We start from the raw sequence: 26,570 nt of genomic DNA, 5'->3' as shown, positions 1-26,570 counted from the left end.
TTGAATCACAGGAGGTACAATCAGATCTTTGAACAGGCGGTATACACGACACAAAGTCTCCTCCGACGAAATACATACGGTGTCTTATGTAGAGGAAAGAGAAATGATTAAAACCAAGCTATCTTCTATTTACAACTCTTCACATATTCCTGTATGCATGCATCCATTGATAAAACTAAGAGGCAATCTTAAAGATAATACAGTAGAGAAATTAGGTTTAACAATATCTCTTAGATAACATGTATAAATGTACAATCTTAGAGCTATGTATGTTCAATCTTAAAGCTAAGACTATCTCTACTGTTGGCGGGAGCACTAATTCCTTTGCACCATCTGTTTCCACGTGCTTCAACACACTTACACACAAGCACTTCAACAGTCCTCGTTGACCGCTCGTACCGTCCTACGAGAGATGGCCTCAAGCTTACGTCACTGCGGCTACAGCGACCGGCCGCCGACGAGCACGCGTCAAACCGAGCGGACGTGGCAGCCGCCGCGGCCCCCACGCGCGTCCGCCAGCTGGCAGATCCCGGGCCCCAAGTGTCAGCACCTCATGGGGGCGTATCAGTGGGGCGATACGCGCCGTCCGATCGGCGCGGCGGCGGCTCCGGTGCGCGCCACGTTGTGCGAACCGACGGCCGGTGGCGCGTCGCTCGTGGCCTCCTCCCGACTCCTCCGTCTGGCCTCTGCCCCTCAGACGGTGGTTTGAAGCTCGCGCTGTTTTCGCACGTAACCCCCTGCGGTTAAGTTTATTCGCGAGAGATTAAATAAAGACTTTGCCGGGAAGCTTTTCGGTTATTTCTTAGAACGCACTTAAAGCAAGGTTTTTGGGTCCGGTGAGAGGGACACCAATTCGGGTATCTTTAAGATTCCCGCATTGGATGCGTGCAGCACATGATATGGATGGGATGGTGGTTGTCATGTGAACAAATTTTCTAGGTGCTCAAAGAAAGATGGTATATTGTATATTGGTGTATCTCACATGGATGGAGGAAAGTTTTTTCATCTTATCATGCAATATTAACACTGGGATGTTGCAAATGAGCATGAATAAGGATTAGTGATGAATACCTTTTTATTGATTACCAGTAGTGATACATTATGTACTTGCAAATTACAAAGAGGAATAAATGTTTGAACATTATTGGCCTCAATGGGAATCCCTCATTCCCCTCTTTGTGCACATTAATATATCCATCCTCCCTCTCTCTGTGCACATGCATACACTCAGAATTTGTTACTTGAGACGGTAATGAAATTTGGGTGCGCCCATAGTGAAAAAAATTTGCATTCAAAACCAACAAAATTCGCACTTTAGCTTTAGCATGTAACAACAATTCGTATGCTTTAATTTTCAATTATGGGAAACAATGATGAGAGATTTCATTTTCATACACACACAACATAGGAAGGCTTGATCGTCTGATCAACATAAGTTTTGTGCCATCTATTTTGTCGGTTACGACTTATGAGAATACCGTATACTTAAAAAGCGATAATGGAATTCATGTGTTGCTCCCATCTACATATTGTAGTCTTGGTTGTTTTCATTATATATATAATTTATGTCAGGTTCCGTTGCATATAGGATTCGTACCTCCAGTTCCGTTACCTAATATAACAACGATAGTGGATTCTTTCTTCATCGTTACCGTCGTCAGTGGAGAGTCTGTCTGAACAGTTTACCACGGTTACAATATTAATTATATATAATCCAATTGTAAAATATCATACAAAGACATATCATTTAATATAAATATGCATACACTTAAGATATTTTATGCAATAATTTTTTGGTGTTTCTTGAAAAGAAACTTATCTTAAAGAAGTGACGAGAGTACCAGGTCTTTTCCTTCGCCATACCGCATTGAACGCGCGCCACAAGCACTGTCCATCCTATGGGCTATGGCTATCAATGATGAGCATCCTAAAATACCGGGATCTCAGGGGTTTAAATGCAACGGGGGCTCTCGTCTTCCTCACCTTCCCGACGGCGACCGGGCCGCCATATCCTCCTCTCCAACTCCCTCTTCTCTATCTCCTCTCTCTCGCTCTCTACCCTCACCAACTCCTACCTCCCGAGACGAATTCCTAGGCGGACAAAAGAACAGGGAAGGAGCCATCGGGAATTGCCTCGTGAGGTGATCCGGCACGCGCACGCTTCCCTGGGCTGGGATTCTACTCCCAATCCCCTCCGCGCCGGCCGGGCGCGCCGCCACCCGGATCAGGCGTACTCGCGCCATCTTTCTCCATCTCTCGTCCTTCCGTCGTCGTCCCCCCTGGGCGGCCGCGGAGTAAAGATCCGCCGGCGCTTGGGATTGTTTGCTTCTCCTTTTGTCGGTAAGGAAGCCCCTACTTGCTTGAATCGTTTTTTTTTCCGTTTTTCTTCTGCAGAATTTGAAATTTCCTTCCGGGCTGGATGCTCCAATCCGTCCATTTTATTGTGGATTCGTGTGCTGCGTCGTGGAGTGCTAGTAGCTGGTAATTTTCGGTAAATTTTTTACTCCACGTTTGTTGCGCAGCTGGACTACGGTGCTGTACATGCTTACGCTGGTGTTGAGCTCCTGCAATGGCCCGAAGGAATGCTGGCGCAATGCAGCGGGAGGGGTCGGCCGGGTCGGTTAAGGACTGGTCGGAATTCGACCCCTCGCCGTCCCCCAAGCTGGCGTACTCGCAGTCCTACGTCGCGATGAGGGGGCTGTTGACGTCGGTGGCCTCTATGGACCCTGTCCTGATGTCGAGCGGCCTCAAGTCTTTATGGGCAGCTTTGTCGTCGCACAGGCACGCTCGGTCCTTGGAGAGGCCAAAGTCCAAGGGGGCGAACTGGAAGAGGCCCATGGTCCATCTGCTTGTGTGTTTCTTGGTGGGAATTCTCATCGGATTCACACCACTGTTCTCTGTTGATTTATCGAATAAGATAGACTCTGAAAATGAGATGCTTCCGTTCGACGGAGATGTGGTTGACAGACAAATGCTGGAACTTAAGAGTACAAAGTTGGAGTCGTTTGCAGCAGAGACTGAAGCAGTCGAAGAACAACAGGTTGATGAGAGTCCTCCAGTGCCTGCAATGTTGGATGATGAGGTGGACTATATTGAAGCCTCTCATGTCGTACCTTCTGTTAGTGACTCTGATTTTGTTGTGAGGAAGCAGCTGATAATTGTGACAACAACTTCTGTTCGGCCACATCAGGCATATTATTTGAATCGTCTGGCACATGTGTTAAAAAATGTGCCACCTCCTCTTCTGTGGATTGTGGCAGAGTGGCCATACCAGTCCCGTGAAACAGCGGAGATCCTGAGGTCTTCTGGGGTTATGTACAGACATCTCATCTGCACCCGGAACACCACAAACATAAGGAAGATTATTGTTTGTCAAAAGAACAATGCAATTTTTCATATAAAGAAGCATCGTTTAGATGGTATAGTCCATTTTGCTGATGAGGAGCGAGCATACTCAGTTGATTTATTTGAAGAGATGCGGAAAATCAGGTGACACTTCTGTGCTGACACTTGCTTTATGGTACCGGAATTTATGACAATTCTGTTCATAAAAAAAATCATGGATAAGTTTTCTGAATGATGGACGATCTTAACATAGATGGATATGCATGGTTAACTGATATACTATAGTCATCAAAATGTTTCTAATTTATTGTTTGTTTGCTTGTGCTTTCCTTTTGTAACGTATATTGCCAATTGATGTTCTAAAATCTTTAACTGTCTGTTCCATATGTAAACTTTATGCCTGTGGTTACTTTAATGTTACAATCAACTCTGCTAAAAGGATACTTTTCTTGAACCTAAAGGTATGCAGTGTATTGGTCTGAATGGAGATATGCATTTAGGTGGACTTTGATGCAGGGATCCAATTCTTCCTTTTTGCCTTTTTGTACCACTTTTACCAACTCTTCCTTTCTATTAGCTTTAATTTTATTTTCTGTGTGCTCTGGTGCTCGCTAGAGCTATATATTTATATAATGCCCCACCATACTAAAGCCATAAAGCATATTTTATTTTCAGAATTTTAGTAGGAAATAGACCTTTCTCATTTTCTTTATACACTCAATAAAAGCTTGCTTGATGATTGCTTTAGATTCTTTTGAGATATTATCCTACAATCATATCGCCTTTTTAGTCATTTTGCTAACTGCCTTTTGGTGTGAAGTTGCAATGTAGTAGAACATCCTGATCCAATTGTTACTGAAAATTATAATAGGTTTCCAACAACCGCTAATAGACTATGGAGCAATAATGTTTCCTTGAGATTCCTGGCACGGAAGGTGATTACAAACTCCTACTCTGTATATAGTTTTACCAATTGTCAGCCTGTGCCGAGAATGTGAGCTAGCACCTGCTCAGTCTAGGATTATGTCATGAGACCACCTGATGATGTGGTGGTGCCATGGGGAAGGGGGGGACGTATGTATCTTGTTGAATTTTTACATGCAAATATATGCTAGTTGTAACACAGTAATATTCACTGTTACCAGCTTTTTCCTCTTGTAGTGACAATTGAAAACGTTCCTCATGATTTTGTGCTATATTCTGCAGGCGCTTTGGTACGTGGCCAGTAGCAATACATGTTGGGGCCAGGTATAGGGTTGTTTTAGAAGGGCCCCTTTGTAGGGGTAATCAAGTCACTGGATGGCATACAAATCAGAGAAGGGGTGTACCTCGTCGGTTTCCAATTGGTTTCTCTGGGTTTGCTTTCAACAGCACTATACTTTGGGATCCCCAGAGATGGAACAGTCCCACTCTAGAGTCTATTATACTCCACTCAGGTGGCAGAGGTGGCTTGCAGGTGAGTTTAGTTTCATTATTTTCGAAAAAAAAAGAAAACAAAGGAAACAACTATATTGTTTCCACTTAGCTGTAGAATTGTTGATTTCTTGGTAGAAGCTAATCTACTGTGTTGATGTTTGATCTGAATATCTGCCTAAGTTTAATCCAGCAGAGCATGCTATAATTTGAGTATCCTTGTTGAATGGTACTGTTACATGAAGATGCATTAGGCTCAGTTAACTACTGATCGTGAGGTACAACCTATTGAGATGAACCGTGAACCAAATGCAACCATTTTACGATACTCTAGAGCAACATGAAAGTACAGTGCTGTTAGAAAGTAGAATTGTCACATGACCATTTCCTCAGTGTAGTATGCAGTAATGAAATGTATGCAGGTCTGGAATAAACCTAGTGTATATAAAGACGCATCCTTACAAAAGCACATGAATAGATCATCGATATAATGATGCAAATTGTCTCATTGCAGGAGTCTCGATTCATCGAGAAGCTCGTTGAGGACGAGACTCAAATGGAAGGCCTCGCGGACAACTGCAGTCGGGTCATGGTCTGGAATTTCGACTTGGAACCTCCCCAGCTCAACTACCCTACTGGCTGGCTGCTGAAGAAGCACCTAGACGTCGTCGTGCCTATAACCTAACCACATTGCTGCTGCCCTTTTTGTTTGCGCCTCCTAGTGTGGAATGGTGATGATGCCTTCCTGAACTTGGTAGCGTCCAGGATCATGCGAAGCTGCTCTGCCAAGACCCTGGTTCGAATAATGTGATACTAGTTACAACAGTTGAAAGCAAAGAAGCCTACCTGACAAAAGGAAAAATTCTTTCTCCCCCGCTGCGCTGCATTCTTTTCTGTGCTCATTCTTTCTTACCCCCCATGCTCCTCAAGCTAGATATAGGCTTGTACATTTCCTTCCTTTTCTTTTCTCTTCTGTTCTATTCGTTACATACATACATGCATACATATATTCATTCATACAATGCATACATCGATACATATTACCTTACAGATGTAAAAGAAAGCAATTTCATTTCCTGACCCTGACGATGTGGCATCTTGCCTTTTGCAAGGGTGGTTCGATTCGTTGTTAGGAAACCATTCACATATTGGTGGAACCATTCACATATCGATGTGCATATACTATCAGATAAGGCAATTAAGCTTAGTGTGATAGCTGGGCGTGTATCTATATTGGTCAATTCACATATTGTAGCGCCAATTGGAATTGCACCAAGGGATTATATTTGTTATGCTAATTACCAACTCTGCATCTGCATTATCGACAATGGACTCCAAATATTGAAAGAAAAAAGAAGCATCAATCTGATTTGATCTCAAGTCATCTCTCCAATTTTGTCTTTCATAATGAACTACCCTCCCCTTTTCCATATCTCAATCAATCACTTACACACAAGAGAGAACATTGTGCAAGAGTAACAGCTTCACATCAAACATAAATCGCTCGCTTTGCTCCCATCAGTTCCATAATCACCGCAACTACATACTATATTTTATCAGCGGCACAAGGAAGCAAAGCTTCGTGCATGCAGCAGCAGCAAACCTGATGCTGCAATTTTTTCTTTTCAATGACGAATGCAGCAGCAGAAACCTGATGCTGCATTTTTTTTCAATGAAGAATGCAGCCGCAGATAGACCTGATGCTGCACGTGCACTGCTTGAATTCATCGATCTTCTTTACGATGCTTCTTCCTTCCTTCCATGGCTTCACATCTGATTTCATTTGGCTCCTGCCTGACTGAATCATGTGTTCCTTCCGACCAAACTTCTGCGACTGCCTATGCACGAGATGAAGGAGATTTCATAATTATAATCCTTCCCTTCCTGCCATAGGGTCACTTGTATTTTTGTTTCTCTGAATTCATGAATAGCCAACCACCATGAACTATATAACACAAGATATATGTTAGAGCAGCCTGAACCATGATCCCAGGAACGGGAAGACTGCCACCAACAAGCGCATCAAGATTGGCGCTTGCTTGTACCTGGTACTACCCAGTCCCGTTGTTCTTGGCATTCCTTGTCGTCGTCTCATTCTCATCCTTGCTGGGGGAGCTCCTAGTCCCTGTCCTGCTCCCCTGCCGGCAGCAGCAGTATCAGTGTCTTCCTCCCCAGTCACCGCAGGCCGCTGTCTCTTGCTGTAATCAGCATTACCAGCTGAGAATGAGCTGCTGCTGCTCTTCTCCTGGGTGGTAACATTGTCATAATTTAGTAGTTCATCCCATCCTCCAAAGTTGGCACTGCTTTTGTTGCCTTCGCCACCTTCACTGCTGCTGCTCTTGGTGCTGTTATCACCGTCAGCAGCAGCACCAGAGGCAGCATCAGCAAAATCGTTAGAAACCCATGACTGGTATCTTTGCTGCCTCCTCCTCCCCTCATAATAGCTGCTGCTGCTGCTGTATCTGTTGCCCCGACCACCTGATGCAAAGCCAGTGGTATCCTCAGGGTAATCATCTTCTTCCTCATCTTCTTCTTGGAATGGTCTCCTCCTGTCATCGCGGTTGCTTCTTCTCCTTCCCCATATGGCGTCGAGGAGAAATGATATGGCTGACTGGCCAAGTGGGATCGCCATGGCCATAAGGAAGGCCTTGGGCCCTGTTGCAGCAAGCATTGACACCAGCATCACCGGTAGCAGGAACCCATACGTTTTAAAGACCTAGGCATTTAGCATAGCACAACAGGGCATTCATCAGTTCACTTACTACAACGATGAAGCATGACGATTGATTGCAGTAGTGAAATATTACGCATGCTTAGTTACTGAAGAAAAGAAAAGAAGCAGGAGCAAAAGCTGATGCCGAAGGTGGGTTAATTGATAGTAGTATCACTAGTGATCAGTTGAGTTCCCAATAAGAGAATTATAAGTAATAACGATTTGATTTTATTGTACCAGGGACAAAATGTAAATAGGTGCTTCTGTTAATTTAATTCCTCGAAAAAGAACGGATGATTTGATTTGATTGCAGCTAGCCTCTCTAGATGTATGTAACCCAGAATGAACGCATGGATCTATCAAGATTCAACACGCAACAAGAGAAATACTAGTTAGAAACTGAAATCTCATCTGTAGCAGACCTTGGAGAACCATGGCTCGTCGAACAGCTCTCCGGCACCGCCCAAGCCGGGGAACCCCGGCTCATCCTCGTCCTCGTAATCGTCCTCCTCCTCATCCTCTAGAGAAGAGTAGCCGTACTCCTGTTTGCTGGGCTCGGGGTCGGACCACCACTTCCTCGCCGCCCTGCTGCTCGTGCTGGCGGTGGCGCTGTCTCTTTCATGGGCGTTGCCGTTGGAGAACCACCAGCTGGAGCAGCGGCGGCGGAGGGAGGAGAGTGGAAGGGGGACTTTGCCTGGTGGCGCAGGAACTGGATGCGCAGGGGCAGCAGCTCCTAGCAGTCGGACGCCAAGGCCAACGCCGAGCATCTCTTCATTGCATTGCCTGCCGCTGCCCGCTGCTCGGCCCCGGAACAGACAGAGATGTCCAAAGTACAGGGAGAGGCAAGGGAGGGGAAGAAAGAAGATAATCTTTGCTTTCTTTCTTTTTTCTTTTCTATTCTATATAGTATATTTTAATATTTGGACGGAAAATTTTATATAAAAAATAAAAGAAGGAAAATATGGTTTGATTGAGTCTTCTACAAAACTAGTTCAAATTTGAAAAGAAAAATGAGAAGCATTTTTTCCATATTAAATTTACAAAAAGGCCCTAGTGAATTGACTGGAAAATTATATATAGCAAAATAAAGCGTGACCTAAAACGTAAAGATAAGCAAGGAATCCAGCTAATAACAGAGGCCCAGAGATTTACTACTTCAGAAAGAAAAACAGAGGCCCAGAGAGCGTTGGGCCGCGGTTCCCTGCAATGAACTGGGCCTGGACTCGTGTCCAGAGAGGAGAGGATGGGCATGACGTGGCACGCAGTTTAAGTCGGTGCCGCCTCCATCTGTAACTCGCATTCGAGTCGGATTCAGCCATTCTGGCATTCTGGGATTGAAACCGGAGAGGACACGGCGGCCGAGACTCGCCGCGCTTCCTCAACCGAATCGGACTCCGACTCCCTGAGGCAGCCGGCACATGGCCAGTTGCCGCTCCATGTATTGCCGCGGCCGCGACGCCCCTCCTCATTCGATTCCGCATCGCAAGTTCGCAACCGCTTGGCGAGAATCGAAAATGGCGCCGTCCTTCTCCGGCAGCTCCAACAAGCGCCCCCTCGACATGGTCGTCTACGACGCCGCCGCCGCGAACAAGCGCGCTCGACTGGAGGAGGCGGCGGCCGCCTCCACGTCGTCATCATCGTCATCGTCGTCCGCAAGCGCCACCGCTCTGTCCCTGCACGAGGCGTCGGCACCGCCACCCTTCGGCGACTTCGAGCCCATCAGCGCCGTGCCGATTTCCGCCGTCCCGCCCCAGCTGCTGCCGCTCCGGCGAGCGCATCCACCCGTGGCCGGCAGGGAAGAGCCGCCGTGCCTGCGCAAGCATTTCCTCAGGGGGCTCGGGCTCCGCGCCGACCTGGCCGTGCACTTCATCGACGACAAGCACCTGACGGGCACCGACCTGGACCCGCACCAGAACCGGTTCCGCCTCCCGAGGGACGGCGCCGTCCACCGCCTCCGCCCGCTCCTGACCCTCGCCGAGCTCCACGCCGCCAACCTCCTCTTCCTCCCGGACCCGAAGCCGAGGACACCCAAGAACAAGAAGCAGCGCACGGAACCGCCGCAGGACGGCGCCGCCGCGGAGGGCAAGAAGATCAAGAAACCCAAGGCCAAGGGGAAGGTGCACGGCGGGCTGCGCGTGAACCTCGTGGGCCTCGCCGCCGGAGCCAAGGAGCTGCTCCTGTCGCGGTGGGACAGCAACCACGCCACCGTCGTCAAGGGGGAAGGGTACCTCGACTTCATCCGCCGGTGCGGCTTCAGGGAGGGCGACGCCGTCGAGATCTGGGCCTTCGTGCAGCGCCGCGTCCGCCTCTTCGGCAAGGACGTCTGCGGCGACAGCCTCCTGCATGTGCTCGTCGTCAAGAAAGACCAGCAGCCGGCCGGGTGCCGCCACTGCTCTTGCCCTCCCACACCCGCGGTCAATCCTTGCCTTCGTGAGCTCCTGATGGCGTAGGCAGGACAGGATCACAGGACCCGATTAGATAGTACTGGTTGATTTCTTTTCTGATTCTAACATACGATTAATTCTAGAACAGTGTTCAGAAATTGTAGCTTCTAACATGTAGTACCTCTCAAGTTTTGCCATGTGAACCGGCAATCAATATTTTGATTTTACATGTTTACATTAGTTACTTTTTTTTACCATTGTTGGAGTACTACTTCGGAGTTTGACTTTGTTGCGATTCCTTCAGAATAGATACAGGCCAGCTTGCAACGAGATCTTTGTGAATTTGAATCGAGTTTGGATTGTTTGTCTACGGCTTCAGTATCATCTTGGGGTTGGCTTTAGATGCAGAATTCACGAAGTTATTAAAGCAGCACACAGGAACACCAGGATATCAAACGTTCAAAGCATGGTGTTCTTTTTCTTGGTGGGAATTTTGAGTGAAACTAGAATAAAAACATTGGAGATGGTTGCGGTGTTTTTTTAGCTTTGGAAAAAAAATTTCCTTGTAGAAACGAATATACCATCTTGAAGGTTGATTATTAAATTTTGCTAAATAAGTTCACCTCAGCAGAGCATGCTATAAGCCTATGACCTGAGTCTTCATGAGAAAATTCTCATCCTTTACGCCTGTTACACACCTGTTGGAGGGCAACAAGCCAACAACAGATACTCTTGATACGCAAGTGTTTGAGAAAATTGCGCAAAACATTGTAGCTGAACTGGAGTTGGACCCTGCCATTCTGGGAGTGAAAGTTGTCGATTGTGAGAAACTCATTAGCTCCCCATGAGCCGTGGTGCCAAAGTTTACTTGGGGTGTGTTTGGTTTGTTGAATTTAATAGTTCATGGATAGAATGGTGCATTTGGATGGGATCATCCAGCATAGGATGGTATAGGATGGTACACCCACTTAGATTTGGTTGCTTGTATATAAGATGTACAGGTTCATACATGTTCTTGTTTGGTTGGATGGATGTACAAGTTCATAGTATGTAATGCGGTTCCAAATAAATACAACCACATAAATACATGCTGAACTGAACTGTTTCAAATACATAGCTGAACTGAAGCATGTATACAGGTGTGTATAATCCATATAATCCAAAAGTTTAAGTAATATGTCTATAATATATATCTAAAAGTTCAAATACATAGCTGAACTGAACTGTTTCAAATATATAGCTGAACATGTAATTTTTTTTACTACAAGCACTATGACAACCTTACAGCACAAACAAGAGTCTATGGAATAGATTAGAAAATAACCCAACTAAAAAACCTGTTGAACTAAAAACCTGGAATGTACTCCTTGATATATCGGCCAATCCATACCATTTTGTTTGACACCGACAACCTGTTGGACGCCCTTGCTACTGAAGGATGGTCACATAAGTAAGCATAGTAGTGGACCAGATAGGCTTCATTGAATCCGGGGATAGCCATCAGATTGTCATATAGGTCTTTTGGGAGCTCACTGTCTACAGAAGCAGCAGCAGTTTGCACAATAGCATCTAAGAGTTTTTCAAGGCTACTCAGCAACATATATCCCAAATCATCACCACCACCTATCCTTGCCCTCCTTGTTGGTGGCTGACTGGTTGAAGATTGTCCACCGTCATCAGCATCTATCCTAGCCCTCCTTGCTGTTGGTAGTTTACTAGTTGAAGACTGACCACCAATATTGCTTGACGTTGTGGCTTCACCGTTGTTGCACGATTCCGTGGGAGTTTCACTAGCCCATCCTTGTTCATTTGCAGCTCCATTACTTGCCTCCACCTTTTCCAAATCAATGAAATCTGTTCCAAGAGCTTCACTGCTTCCCTTGGCATACTTTCCAGTAGCCATAACATTGTTAAAAATTGTTTCCATCTCTCGGTAGTGCTCCAATGGTGTGTTTAGGAAGTTGGCATCATCCTTATGATCCTGCTAGGTCCAAAATAAGTAGCAGAACAGTAATATCAGCACAAATGGATGAGTGTTTCATTCAGATGATGTAATAAGTAGCAGAACAGTAATATCAGCATAAATGGAACAATAATATCCCAAATACAATAATACACTCTACAAATTACTGCAAGTTATAAGTGACCTGCACAAAAGGAGGTGCTTTGGACACATAACATACAAGTACTGAGCTACATCATTACTACATAAAAGGAGGGGCATGCACTTCTTCATTGATACACTCACTCCAAACACAAAACAAGGTCATATGTATCCTGGCAGCTAACCCTCTGTGCCCAAATGCAACAGACTGACATGTTACATATTCCAATGATGAAAAAAAATCATTCCATTTTATATTCCAAAGAGCAGCACTTGCAAAAGAGTATGGCCCGATTCAATGATCAGTATGGAATAGCAGTAATGCACTTACCTTGATATATTCTTGGTAGTGACCTGCATCAAGAGTAATTGTGCAAGTATCTTCATCCCAAAGAGCAGCACTGATATTCTGGAGCCTCTTCATCTTTTTATAAAGTTTTTTCCACTTCCTCAGATGGTTACTAACTTGGGTGCCAGAAACTTGACAACCCAGACTCCCATTTAAAGCCTTAGCACAACCATTAAGGTGGACTTGCTTGCACACAAAGTTGGTGCGATTGCCATTCCTCACAAGATTAGACAAGTAGGTCAGCACAAATGTTGACATCGCATTGGTCCATTGAATATGGCCCCCCAGCAACATCCATTTCCTACCAAGAAAGTGAAAAAAATATAAGGTTCCAGCAGCATCGCATTAGTCCATTGAATATGGTTGATAGCAAACAATAGTAAATTGTTGCAAACAATATGTAAATCATAATAAAAATAATCACACCAGTATAATAATTTAAAAACACAAAAGGTTCTAGGTACAAAACATTGCAAATATTACAAAGTTCTTATTACATTAGGACACTATATATAATGGCCATAGTAGTTTTGTCGATCTTGCCACATCCTTTCAGCAATTAGTTGCCTCTTTTCAACCATCAACCTATGGTCATTTGACTGTGCACTAGCTGAAGTATGGGGACTAGGTGTCAATGTGTTCTCCGGCAGAATGAAACAATCAATGCCTTGAGAAACAACCCAGTTATGGAGGATACAACATGCTATGACAATATCAACTTGAGTAAGGTATGGGAAGAATGGCGTTGCATCATCAAGGACTTTAAATCTTCTCTTGAGTGATCCAAAGGCACATTCTACAGTCACATGTAGAGAGGAATGCCTTAGATTGAATAGCTCCTTCTCATTTTGGACTGGATTGTTTCCCCACTCATTCAAGTGATAGTGCACACCACGAAAAGGTGGCATGAATCCAGGTTTGGCTTCGTATCCTGCATCCACAAGGTAGAATTTCCCTATGATATGAGGAACACAATGCTTATTTTATTGGTTTTAAGTAAATTAGTGCATGAACACATACAACTATAGTAATATTACCTTCGGGAACTCGTAAGCCACCATTCTCTCTCTAGGTACGATTGTCAAGTATCATACCTTAAAGTATGGATCCCATCTAGGGTTGCCTGCGATTTTGGTTGGCGTCTCCAAAGAAGGTGGTTGGATAAGATCATTTCTCAGCTCACCTATGGCGTTGAGGACAATTATAAAGTATCTACTCACTGTTTCACTTGATCTCCCAAAGTTTGTAGCAACTACCCTATTCCTTTCATTGTGTCCAATCGTATGGAGGAACATGGCAACTTGCTCTTCAACAGATACATGTATTGTGTCACAAAGCAACTATCGTTCCCTTAAAACTTGACACAGATGAAAGAAAGATGCTCTCTTAAGCCTAATCATATTTGTGCAGGTTGTGTCGTACCGCAAAATTTTATCATTCATGTAGGATATTCTAGCCGTATCCCTTTCCACTAATGGGCCATATGTAATAGGCTCTCTCCTATTCCTTAATCTGGACCGGACATATAGAACAACCATAGAAGCAGCAATATATGCAGCAACATTGATAAGCAATTTTCTCCTTTTAACTTGCCTCTTGTCCATCTACATGACCCAAAGCAATGAAAAAAATATTGTAACAAAATATTGATGAATTACTTGCATTTGAGTTACTAATAATTGTGATGTCATAGAAGAAAATTTGGCCATATATGAACCCATCAATGCATATACATTGAACCAGACATGGTTTACAGTATCAGGAGATTAACGAATCAGGACAGAGCTTCGCCTAACCCATATCGAAGACAACTATTTTTCAAACAACAATAGCACCTTCAGGACTAATTTCTATTCAGCATATAGGGGAAAGACAGGCTTGGGATTGACAGGCTTTAACTTATCTATCCCTAAACATAAATGTCCATTCAAAAACATCTAAACACAATGTTAGTGCAAAATTTTCTTGCTAATAACGCTTCCTGATGCACGGAGTTTAATCCAATTGACAAAAAAAGGAAAAGGCATCTAAACTAACGGATCGAGTTTAATCCAACCGACAGAAAAGAGGAAAGGCATCTAAACTGACAGATCTTAAGATTTGATCCCCGTACCTTGAATCAGAGAGTAGTCGGCCAAGAACAATCCCTCTACCTCTGCTGCCGTAAACCCTGGTCCAATCTTGGTGCCTGACCCACCCAAACCCATCGATGGACAAGATTAGGGTTCGCACAACACAAGGGAAAAAGGGGGAACCACGGGTCATACCTTGCCTGGTGGCTGCCGGCAAGAATCTGGTCGTGGCTGGCAAGGATCTAGTCGGGGCTAGCAAGGATCTGGTCGGGGCTGGCGAAGAGCAGTCGGGGCCGGCGAAGAGCGGTTGGGGCTGGCGAAGAGGTGTGGGAGGAGCGGGCTGACGGGCGTTGGACGAGCGGCGGCGTCGGGGAGCCAGTGGCGGACCTACGAGTGGTGGCATCGGGGAAGAAGAGTCGCGGCGGAGTTGCGAGAGGCAGAGGAGTGGTGGGTCGCGAGCGGCGTCCCACGGGTCGCGAGGGGGGAGCACTCCTTGTCCTGGATGCCGCCGTCCGGTTATTTTGAGTGCACAGGATGGTTCAGGATATTTGTGGAATATTCCCTGAGCGGGTACAACTCTGTCCAGGACGGTGTGGTGCGATTCAATCAACCAAACGTTAGGACAAGGTTCCATCCTAGACGAGCTCGTACACGTACACTGCCGTACACCAAACCAAACGCACCCTTGGTGATCTCACGGACACACCTTCGATACTGATGTTAGAGTCCTATTCGGTAGAGGGCGTGTCGTGGCAGGATGTTGTTCGAGTCGGTGCCCCTCCTTGTTAGCCAAGCAGTGGAGTTGGAGGCAGGTCCGACCATTCTGACCTTCTGGGAATGAAATCGGGGAGGACACGGCGGCGACGATCGAAGTTGAACTCGGCGTGTCTCCTCACAAACAGACTCGAACTCCAACTCCATGAGGCAGAAGGCTGCACGCAAATGGCCAGTTGTCCGCTCCATAATCTCGGCGACGGGGCGGCAGATACCCTTTCTCCTCATTCAATAATCGATTCCGTTGCGATTAGTTACCATGAATTCGCCGGAAATAAGCACCGGAAGATGCCGCCGAATTCGTCTGACTCCAAGCGAACGCTCTCGACGATGATGGCCGCGCAGCGATAGAGCGCCGGCAAGCGGCCGCGGCGGTAGGAGCTCGGCCACCATGACGTCGTCTGCTGAACCCGGCGGGATGACGCTACCCTGCGCGGCGCCACCGCTAGCCGTCCTCGACGTCAAGCCTATCAGTGCCATCCCGCCCCCGGGCCCGCCACCCATGGCCGGCAGGGAGGAGCCGCCGTGCCTGCGCAGGCATTTCCTCCGAGAGCTGGGTCTCCGCTCCGACCTGCCCGTGCACTTCATCGATGAGAAGCGTGTGATGAGCACGGACCTGGTGCCGCAGCAGAACTGGTTCCGCATATCGACCGACGGCGTTGAGCGCCGCCTCCGCGCGATCCTGACCCCTGCCGAGCTCGAGAAGGCCAACCTGCTCGGTGACCCAACCCCGAGGCCGAGGACGAAGAAGAGGAAGTGGCCGAAGCGGCAGTAGGCAGGGCAGGACGGCACCGCGGACGTCGAGGAGGAGCATCAGGGCGAGGAGACCAAGGAACCCAAAAAGCAGGGGAAGGTGCACGGCGGGCTCAGCGTGAAGTTGGTGGACCTCGCCACCGGAGCCAAGGAGCTTATGTCGCGGTGGGACAGCAGCCACGACACGATCGTCAAGGGGTGCGGGTACCTCGACTTCGTCCGGCGGTGCAGCTCCAAGAGGACGACGTGGTTGAGGTGTGGGCGTTCATGGAGCGCCAACGGTTCCGCCTCTTCGGCGCCAACTTGTGCGCCGACGGCCCCCTGCACACCAGCAGCAGCCATGCTGCGGTTGCGGCTAATGCAGCACCCACCAAGGGAAAAGCTATACGTGGCATATGCGATGATTATTCACGTGTAAGAATGTGCACGTGGACCGTTGAAGTAAACAGACCCATTAATATTTTCACTTGCGTGGGGCAGCAGGAGTCCACAACCATACGTGTGAGGCGTCTAGCTATCCGCATACACAAACATAGGGAGAAGTGAGTCATTTGAGATCTGATATCTGAAGCTCTTCTTTTGATGCATGCGTTTCTACTGATTTGCTGTGTGATTGTACATGCAAGCATGTCAAAGTCCAACACGCCACTTTTTATTTTTTTTCTTCTCCTATTTCTTTCTTTTTTATTTCCCTTCTCGCTATTTCTTCTATTTTTTCTTTCTACCTTGTGTTTACCCGTCTTTTCATTTGTTACTTTTTTAGTTTCCTTACTTTTCCTTCATGTTTTCTGTTTCTTTCTTCTTCCATGCTTTTTCGTTTCCTTTTTTTCTTCTATTGATTTCCTTCCTAGTTTTTCTTCTTTTTTATTCCTTTTTCCCTTCTCACATGAATGTGATTTTTCCCTTTCCGTTTTGCTTTTCTTCCTTGTTTTTAGGTAGGTTATTTTGTATCCAAATTAGTCCTGTGAGTTCGTAAAGTTGTTTTAGGTATATTCCCTCCATCCCATAAAATAAGTCGCCTAAGAAATTTTAGAACAGATTAACAAGAGGTAAAAATGATCTTGATTACTCCTATTTATTAGCTATATTTGGTGCTAATGCCGCATGCCAAATTAGGTATAATGACTTGTTTTATTTTGATCTATTTTTTATTTTTAACCTTTTATATTATTCCTCTTTTGTTTTTGTTTATCCCTTTCGTATTTTTGTTTTATTTTTTCCTTCAATTTATTTATTACTCATTTTCCATTTGTTTTTTCTTTTCTTATTTCTTAATTTATATTTGTGTATGCATTTTTTTGTGTTTATTATATTATTTTTTCTTACTGTTATAATATTGTTATATATTTGTTCTCTTAATATACTAAATTGTTTGATAGTAAAAATAATTTGTTCCATTCGTTATAATATTTGTTTGTAATGTTAAATTATTTTGTCGCTATATAAACTCAATTATTCGCGTGTGGTTTTAGTTTTTTAGACCGATTTATTCTAAATTATTTGTTTGGTTTTGTATATTAAGTTGTGCGATGATGTGGATTTATTTATTGACAATGATTCAGTTTCTTTTTTTATCCTACACAATCAAATGTTCATGAGGTTCAATATTTTGTTCGCATCGCACCAATTTTTTATTGGTCATGTTTAATTTTTTATTAGCAGGAAATAGTAATTTGTTCATGGTGTTAGTATTTGTTCGCATTAGTTAGAACTAATTAATCTGTATGTTAAAAATATTTTTTTAAAAATATTATCAAAACATCGTCAACTGGGGTCTTGTTTCGAATATCTCATTGTAAAATAGCGTAACTAAAATTTAATTTGGATGTTCGGTTTATGAGTTATCACTTTTTTTAGTTTTTAGATTTGCATGCATGTTGGTCACAATTATTTTTATCTTTTTTGCATTCATGCATGCTCTCTCCACTAACTGTTGCATGCATGGTTTTTCTTTTCACAAATTGTTGCATGCATTGGTAAAGCGGGGAGGTCCTTCGTCACCACGTGATTAATTAAGTGGGTACATGCTCCTTTATGCGCTAATTATTGGGCTGAATGCGGCCCACTAATTCGTGTGTAGGTGCATGGTGGTTGGAACATATAGAAGGTGACAAGCGCAGAATTGTCACCTTGGCGCAATTATAATCGTGCCCATGCTGAACTTTATATGGACAAACTTTTTTATTCACATTTTTTAATCAAGGTAGCATATTCTGTGAAACATATACACGTGGAACAAATTATACAAACTCGTGGAACAAAACAATCATACACTTCGAACAAAAAATATGAACTCAAAAATATGTTTAATTTTTTTCGCAGAAAATAGTGGTGTTGAAGTATTTGTTCGCAGTATTCATAATTAAGTAATCATATCCAAAAAATATATTTTTAAAATATTCTCCAAACATAGTGAATTGAGATCTTGTTTTGAAGATTTTGTTATAAAAAATTAATGTTACAATCGAAATTTGAATTGAAGGTCCGATTCAAGAGTTATGACTTTTTTAGTTTTCGGATCCTCTTGCATGTGGATGACATCACCAACTCCAGTGAGCTGTTCCTCCACTCGATTCTTTCATCGCACAGCCCCGTAATCATCACGCGGCCCACCAATCAAGCTAGAGGCCAGCTACAGAAGGTGACAACGGCTTATCTGTCACTTTTTGCATGCGATGCATAACCGCACCCCTTCGTCACTGGGTATCCATATCCTCTATCCTAAATCCACACCCACTTCAAATGGGCAGGATATGGGTACAAAATTATATACCCATCAGAAATAGAGAGGGTAGGGTATGGAGAGTGTATAATCAATTGGATATGTATATATATGTAACCCAAAGTTAATTATCCATTGGATATGGGTAGGATTGAGAAGGGTAAGGAGTGAATAATAAGTACTCCCTCCATCCCAAATTATAAGTCGCTTTGACTTTTTTGATACATTCACTTTGCTATGTATATAGATATAACAATATGTCTAGATGCATAGCAAAGTGGATGTACCAAAAAAGTCAAAGCGACTTATAATTTGGGATGAAGGGAGTATTTAGATTTGAACGTAAATAAGAGTAGATTTGCCCGTACCTACCGGTGGCCCTGCACCAGCCGCGACGAATGATCGTGATGAAACTCGTCATGGCGCGGCGTAGGAGCAGCCAATTAGATACGAAAAATCGAATGTTCATGCCAGCTAGAATGATACGTGCCGTCGGTTAGATAGCTTGCAACATGTACCGAATTTATAGTTTTTTGCCATGTTGATTGCATGTTTGCATCGGCAATAACTATGATTTCAACTTTACTACAAAACTACTCCGGAATACGTACATTGTTATAAAGTCCGCAGCTGGCAATTTGCCATGCAGACCGCTCAAGTTGGAAATTGACTTCAGTGCGGTCCATTGACTAATTTCGCTTGCAGCATCGATCTTTCCGAATTTGGATTGTTTGTTCACGGTGCTAGGTCTTCTCGAGCTTGGCGGCTTTAGGCTAAGTTTTAACTCAGCAAACGAAGATTGTGGCCCAACAAAACACGTATATATGTAAATACTTGATGTATACCTGATTTATTGCTAAAAAAGCTGTCTCAGCCCCTAACAGTATATTAAACTGTCTTCAGTCAACTAAAGAGGAATGGTCGATATGTCCGAGTGGTTAAGGAGACAGACTCGAAATCTGTTGGGCTTTGCCTGCGCAGGTTCGAATCCTGCTGTCGACGTTTTTTGGGCATTATCCTTTTGATTTTTCACGGTGCCAGGAAACTTTCTCCACGGGCCGCACCTACCCGTTGCTTCATAGAGGAATCGGTCCACTACGAGATTTTTTTTTCCGATACATTTCCATTCGTCCCAAGAGGTCCCGTGATCCCCTTTAGTATCGGTTGAAACTCCCAACCGGTACTAACTTCCCTCCTATAAATCAACGTCTTCTTCTTCCTACCCGAGCCATTTTCTCTAACTCAGGCTTCATCTATTCATGGCGAAATAGGGGAGGTGTTGCCGGATTTTTGATCATTTCGTGGGGATTTCACTCATTCAAGTGTTCTAAAGGTTAGAAACTTCACCCTTCCTTGATACATGGTTAGTATACTAATTTTTATGCTTTAGAGAGTAATTTGTGATTTTTAGAATAAGGTATAATGGAGAAAATTTTCATATATATACATGTGTTATTTAGAGCTCTTTGTGATTTTTAGAATAAACTACAATTTTTGGGATGCTATGTTTCGTATTAGTCAAAGAAATTGATATGAGGTTTGAGGAATAATTTCATAGTTTAGTCCTTTTCAAATATGAACTAAATAAATTATGGGAAAATTATAATTTGTTCATATTTTAGTCATTTGCAAATATGAGCGAGATAAATTTTGGTACATAGAGATAATACGATGAAATAGAGTTATACAATTAGTCATTTTTAAAATAAGCTACAATGGAGAAATTTTTTATTTATATATTATGTTTGAGCTAAATAAATTGTGGGGGAAAAATAAATTGTCGTAGTGTATCATGGTGTTTAGGTCTGAAATTTAAATTTGTGTATTTCTATCTAAACATTCAGCAACATTTGAGTTTAATAAAATTTGTATCATGTTTGTTATGTTTTATGTATAATTCTAGAGATGATCAGAATATCTTTAGTTCGGTAATATTTTGTAGATGGATCGGTAATGGATTTATAGCGCGGATAAACGCTCCAAGAAGTACATTAATGACTTGCGTGATTTTCTCGATCTGGCAGAGTTTAAGAAACCGCCGTGTGGTTTTATTTGTTGTCCATACCGAATTTGGAAAAATGAGAAGGATTACTCATATAGAAAGACTATTCAAGATGGATCATTTAGAGAAGGTGTAATAACTTACATTACAAAGCTAATTGACAATCTAGATGTTCAAGACCAGATCATTCTTGAGCTCGAGCGGTATCAAGATGCGGATGGATTTTTTGGTAGAGAAATTGCTACAAGGCAACGGAGAAACAAACATTTTGATCTAGGTAGATAAAGTTTCATTTTTGTATTGTTTCTATTTGTGAGTTTGTCTATCACTCATGTGCCTTGCTTTCCAATGTAGCTAAATGGTGGATGAATCATGGAACTGATGCACCAAACCTCAGGAAATTGGCTGTAAGAATTCTTAGTTTAACATGCAGCTCCTCAACATGTGAGAGAAACTGGAGTGCATATGAGCAATAAGCATATTTCTATTTTACTCTTTCTTACAAGTTATGATGTTACAACTTACAACCTATCAACCTCACATTCTTACAGTCTTAGTTCATTTTTTAAATCTTGACATCTTAGATAGGTTCACACCAACAAACGTAATAAGCTCCAGCATGACAGAATGAAGGATCTTGTCTTTGTTAAATTCAACTCCAAGTTGAGGGAAAAGAGAGAGAACAAAAGTAGAGATCCAATTGTGTCAAATGATGGAGACGAATACATAGAGTGGCTCATAGCCATTGTGCGAAAGGCAAAGACAAATGCAGAAGCAGAAGAACATGAGCAAGTAGCCAATGTTGATGAAGGTGGATCATCACAGGAAGTAGCAACTGCACAACACAAAAGGAAGGGAGGTAAAGGTAACCTTAGGTTTAGGAAGAAAAGGAAGCTGATCCCTATTCTAGATGATGAAGTTGAAGAAGCATCTTCTACTACTTCCTCTTCTGAAGATGAAGATGATAATGACACTACATTCCTGGCTGCTTCTTCTGGTGATGACATGTCCCTCGATGATGATGACTCAGATTAAGTGATGGCCTTGATGACTGAGCAGTGAGCTTGAACTTGAAGAACTGTATCTGGAGATGAACTATGTCTGTGTGTGAACTATGAAACTCAATTTATGTACTATTAGTCTATTATGTTATGATTTGAGATCTATTTTGTGTGTGTTTTGACTTATTCCTTATGCTTGGTTATGTCTGCACTCAAATATGTGTTGAAAATGGTTAAATATGTGCTGAAACATGGTAAATTCAGCCGTTTTTTTTAAAAAAAAATGCTAAAGCATGTAGCAGCCGCTATAGCGCCAATAGCGTTTCTGGGAAGGCTTCACTAAAATCCATAGCCCGGTACTCGTAACATTGGTCTCAAAGGACAACAGTTGACAGAGAATTTCCCAAGTTTGAAAAGGATACAAGGAACATACAGTTTGGTTTAAATACAGATGGATTCAAGCCATTCAGTGAGTTAAGTAGTGGTTATAGCACTTGGCCTGTGACCTTATGTATGTTCAACCTTCCGCCTTGGATGTGCACAAAGCGGAAGTTCATTATAATGTCGGTAATTATACAAGGCCCAAAACAACCTGTCAACGACATTGATGTTTACCTAAGACCGTTGGTTGATGAACTTTTACTATTATGGAAGAAAGAAGGTGTATGCGTGTGGGATGAGGACAAAAAGGGGACTTTTAATCTACAAGCATTATTGTTCGTAACCATCAATGATTGGCCGATGCTTGGTCATCTGTCCGGACAGACAAACAAGGCATATCAAGCCTGCATGCACTGTTTAGATGATACTTGCAGCATGTATTTGAAACACCGTAGAAAGGTCAGGTATACAGACCATCGTCGATTTCTTCATACTAAGCACCAGTTAAGAAAGAAAGGGAAGCATTTTGAAGGGAAGGAAGAAAAATGTACTAAGCCCGTTCACCGTAATGGTAAATGTGTATTTCCTATGATAAGGGATGTGAGGGTAGTCTTTGGCAAGAGCTCTGGTAGACAACCTGTTCCAAACAATGAGGACGGATATGCACCCATGTGGAAGATGAAGTCTATATTTTGGGAGCTACCTTATTGGGAAGTTCTTGAGGTCCGTAATGCAATCGATGTGATGCACGTGACGAAAAATCTTTGTGTGAACGTGTTTAGCTTCTTGGGTACATATGGAAAGGCAAATGATACAATTGAAGCACGTCGGGACCTGAAACACATGAAACAACGAGATGGTTTACATCCTTAAAAGAGAGATGATGGACATTACTTGCATCCTGCCAGTTACACTCTCAACAAGGAAGAGAAAAAATATGTTTGAGTGCTTGAATTGTATCAAGGTTCCATTGGGCTACTCCTCGAATATACAGGGAATAATAAATATTAAAGAGAATAAATTCATAAATCTAAAGGCCCATGACTGCCACGTCCTGATGACACAATTGCTTCCTGTTGCATTAAGGGGTACTCTTCCTCAACATGATTTCTAAGAAGGCAATCCATCCAAACAATCTACTAAAGCTGCAGAATAACGTGGTGCAATGCCTTGTCAGATTGAGATGGTCTTTCCACCTTCCTTCTTAAATACCATGATCCACCTTCTAGTCCACCTTGTTGAAGAGATTTTTGTTCTCGATCCTGTATTTCTACACAATATGTTCCCTTTCAAGAGGTTTATGATAGTTCTGAAGAAATATGTTCATAATTGTGCCCGTCCAGAAGGAAGCATCACAAAGGGATATGGAATAGAGGAAGTCATTAAGTTTTGTGTTAACTTTATTGATGACCTGAGTTCGATTGGAGTCCCTGTATCACGCCTTGAGGGGAGACTCAAGGGAAAGGGCACACTAGGAAGAAAGCTCGGATGGACCTCAATGAGAGTACATTTCGTAAAGCATACTTCACGGTCCTGCAACAATAATCCCTAGTGGCTCCATACTTGGAGGAGCACAAGACTATTGTACGGTCCTCAAACAAGGGGAAGACTGAGGCCTAGATTACACGTCATCACATTGACACTTTCGCCTCTTTGTTGCGGCGACGACCGATGGTTGATGACATGATTGAAGAGCAACTAGCATGGTTGGCTAGGGGTCCATCTATCTCAGTACCGGCTTTCCAAGGATACGACATAAATGGGTAAACATTTTACACGACAGCCCAAGACCAAAAGAGCACAAATCAAAATAGTGGTGTTCGTATATATGCAATAGACAACAATGGAAAAAATACAGATACTATAGAGTCATTGAGGAGATATGGGAACTTGACTATGGACCTTGAAAATCCCTCTGTTTCGGTGCTAGTGGGTGAAATTTACTGGAGGAGACGTAATGACAGACAACTATAGGATGACAATAGTGGACCTCAAAAAGATTGGGTACAGAGATGAACCATTCGTCCTAGCCAATGATGTGACTCAAGTTTTCTATGTGAAGGATATGTCAAGCAAACCAAAACAAAAGGGAGCTAATAAGTCAGATGACCAGCCAAAGTGCCACATAGTTCTTTTAGGGAAAAGAAAATCGTTGAAGTTGAGGACAAAACTGAAATTTCAGAAGATTCTGATCAATTTGATGATCTTCCTCCATTTTCAGTCGTGATTGACACAAGCATCTTGTTAGCCAAAGAGGACACTCCATACTTATGCCGTGATCACAACCAAGGGATGTTCGTCAAGAGGAAGGTTATTAACGTTCCATTAGATGATGATATGTAATGTATTAGAACCATTATGTTGTGTTTTGTGGTCAAGTGATAAATTAATGTAATAGCACATTATAATGATTTGTAATGTACTCAAATGGGTTTATTAACAATATTATTTGCAAAAATCCCACCCTATTAGACAAGAACTAATTTTTGCATGATTAAATATTAAATATTTTGATTTTTAGCATCATTAAATATTAAATAATAAATTTACGAATAATTAAACAAGTACATGACTAAGTCATGGTAAACATGTTAATCACACTACAGGCACTACTTGTCTAAATTTTTGCATTGTCAAAATATCTATTTTTTCGAATTTAAAGTGAACATAAGTACTATGACCATTATAACCTATTATTAAGTTAAAGTTAATAATTTTACTATGTTTGATATTTAACTGCATCTAATATTTTTATAGTGTATATCTACTTAACATCAAGCTAACAAATTGTTTTTGCAATTTTTATGAATGTTATTTGATTTACTACTCAATAAATTAATATAATAGCAATTGTAAAAGAAAGAACATAAAAAGAAGTTTAGGCAAGAAGCCAAAATAGTGGGCTACAAAACCTTTTAGTACCGGATGATAATAACACCTGGGGCAATTTTATTTTGGCACGCTCTGCCCCCTTTAGTACCGGGTGGTAGCTGGACCCAGTACTAAAGGTCGACCCTTTAGTACCGGTACTAGCCAGCACCCGGTACTAAAAGACCTTTAGTACCGGGTGCTAGCTAGCACCGGTACTAAAGGGGCAGGGGTATTTAATCATATTGTCTTCCTCCCCCCATCCCTCATCTCGTAGCGAATTTTTCATCTCAATCGATGCCGCCGCCGCGACCGGCCCTCCGGATCCTCCGCGCTGCCATCTCGACGTCCTTCCCGACGATGCGCCGCCGGCCTCCTCCGCGACGGACATCGCGCGTGCCTCTCCCTCGGCCCACTCCGCCAGCGGCGGCCCTCCACTTCCCGACTTTGCCGGTACCTCCCCCACTTCGCCGCCGCCGGCCACCTCCCGACGACGCGTCGCCGGCCTCCCCGACACCAGCGCCGCCCCCGACCATCGCCTGGCGCCACCGCATGCGGCTCTCCTTCAGCCCACTTCGCCACCGCTGGCCCTACTCTCCCTGACTCCACCAGCGCCTCCCCCACTCCACCGCCGTCGACCTCCTCCCGACGATGCGCCGCTGGCCTCCCCGACACCAGCGCCGCCCCCGACCATCGCCCGGAGCCATCGCGCGCGCCTCTCCCCCGGCCCACTCCGCCACTGTCGGCCCTCATCTCCCCGACTTCGCCGGCGCCTCCCCCACTCTGCCGCTGACGGCCTCCTCCTTGATGACGCGCCGCCAGCCTCCCCAACACCGGCGCTGCTCCCGAGCCGGCCGCCGGCCTCCTCCTCGACAACGCGCCGCCAGCCTCAACGACACCGGCGCCGCCCCAGACCCGGCCGCCGGCACCTCCCTCCCCCCTTGACACCGGTGCCACCGCCGACCTGGCCTCCATGAAGCGCAAGCGGCTGGACGCGGGCTCGATCGTCTTCTCTGTTGACCTAAGTCCGCGATCGGCTGACGTCATATTTTTTCTTTTTTTATTTCTACAATATATGAAATTAGCTAGAAATTGTAGAAAAAATGTTGAATAGATAGAAAATATAGAAAAATTGTTGCAAAATCCTATTAATTGTAAGTTGCACAACATGCCATGTTAGAAAATTCTATTAATTGTTATAAATGTCTTGAAATAAGTGAAAGTTACTTTGATACTTTTAGAAATTACCAAAAAATTTTTTGATGTTGTCATTTACTGTTACAATATTCATCAAATAGTTCAATAAATTATAGAAATGTGCAATTCATTGTAAATATTTGTAGTCAATTAATGTTACAAAATGTATAAGTTTTATTTGGTCATTCTTTTTTTATCATTTACTAGCAATTCACAGTAAACAATAATTGTTGTAGTCATTTATTGTAACAAATTGTATAAGTGTTTAACTCTTTTCTTGTTGTCATTTACTAGTAATTCACAGTAAATATTGTTGTAGTCATTTATTGTACCAAATTGTATAGCTGTTTAATTTTTTTGTCATTTACTAGCAATTCATAGTAAATATTGTTGTGGTCATTTATTGTAACAAATTGTTTTTTAGTCATTTATTGTTTGAAAATTTATATATTATAGTTATTCTTAGAATAATTTTTTTATATTATATTAGTT

At 43.3% G+C, this 26,570-nt stretch overlaps 2 protein-coding genes and 1 non-coding gene across 3 annotated transcripts; 2 read left to right on the top strand and 1 right to left on the bottom strand.

Annotated features, from left to right (window-relative positions):
* Positions 1 to 1,974: 1,974 nt before the first annotated feature.
* Positions 1,975 to 5,838, top strand: LOC117856896 (probable beta-1,4-xylosyltransferase IRX9L). The gene is made up of 4 exons (XM_034739332.2): positions 1,975 to 2,340; positions 2,523 to 3,489; positions 4,552 to 4,801; positions 5,273 to 5,838. Exons 2-4 carry the CDS (start codon positions 2,570 to 2,572, stop codon positions 5,441 to 5,443), a joined length of 1,341 nt encoding a protein of 446 aa, XP_034595223.1. The 5' UTR covers positions 1,975 to 2,340; positions 2,523 to 2,569; the 3' UTR covers positions 5,444 to 5,838.
* Positions 5,839 to 6,099: 261 nt separating this feature from the next.
* LOC117856897 (uncharacterized) lies at positions 6,100 to 8,330 on the bottom strand. The gene is made up of 2 exons (XM_034739333.2): positions 7,894 to 8,330; positions 6,100 to 7,474 (listed from the first exon to the last, which is right to left on the bottom strand). The coding sequence occupies exons 1-2, from the start codon at positions 8,236 to 8,238 to the stop codon at positions 6,725 to 6,727; spliced, it is 1,095 nt and encodes a 364-aa protein (XP_034595224.1). The 5' UTR covers positions 8,239 to 8,330; the 3' UTR covers positions 6,100 to 6,724.
* Positions 8,331 to 19,549: 11,219 nt separating this feature from the next.
* Positions 19,550 to 19,631, top strand: TRNAS-CGA (transfer RNA serine (anticodon CGA)). Its single transcript has one exon. It is a non-coding gene; the product is annotated as a tRNA-Ser (tRNA).
* Positions 19,632 to 26,570: the final 6,939 nt, after the last annotated feature.

The sequence above is a fragment of the Setaria viridis genome, chromosome 5 (assembly GCF_005286985.2).
Source record: "Setaria viridis chromosome 5, Setaria_viridis_v4.0, whole genome shotgun sequence".
NCBI classification, from domain to species: Eukaryota; Viridiplantae; Streptophyta; class Magnoliopsida; order Poales; family Poaceae; genus Setaria; species Setaria viridis.
Note: the sequence above shows the minus strand (reverse complement) of the source record. Positions and strands in the feature narration are given on the sequence as shown.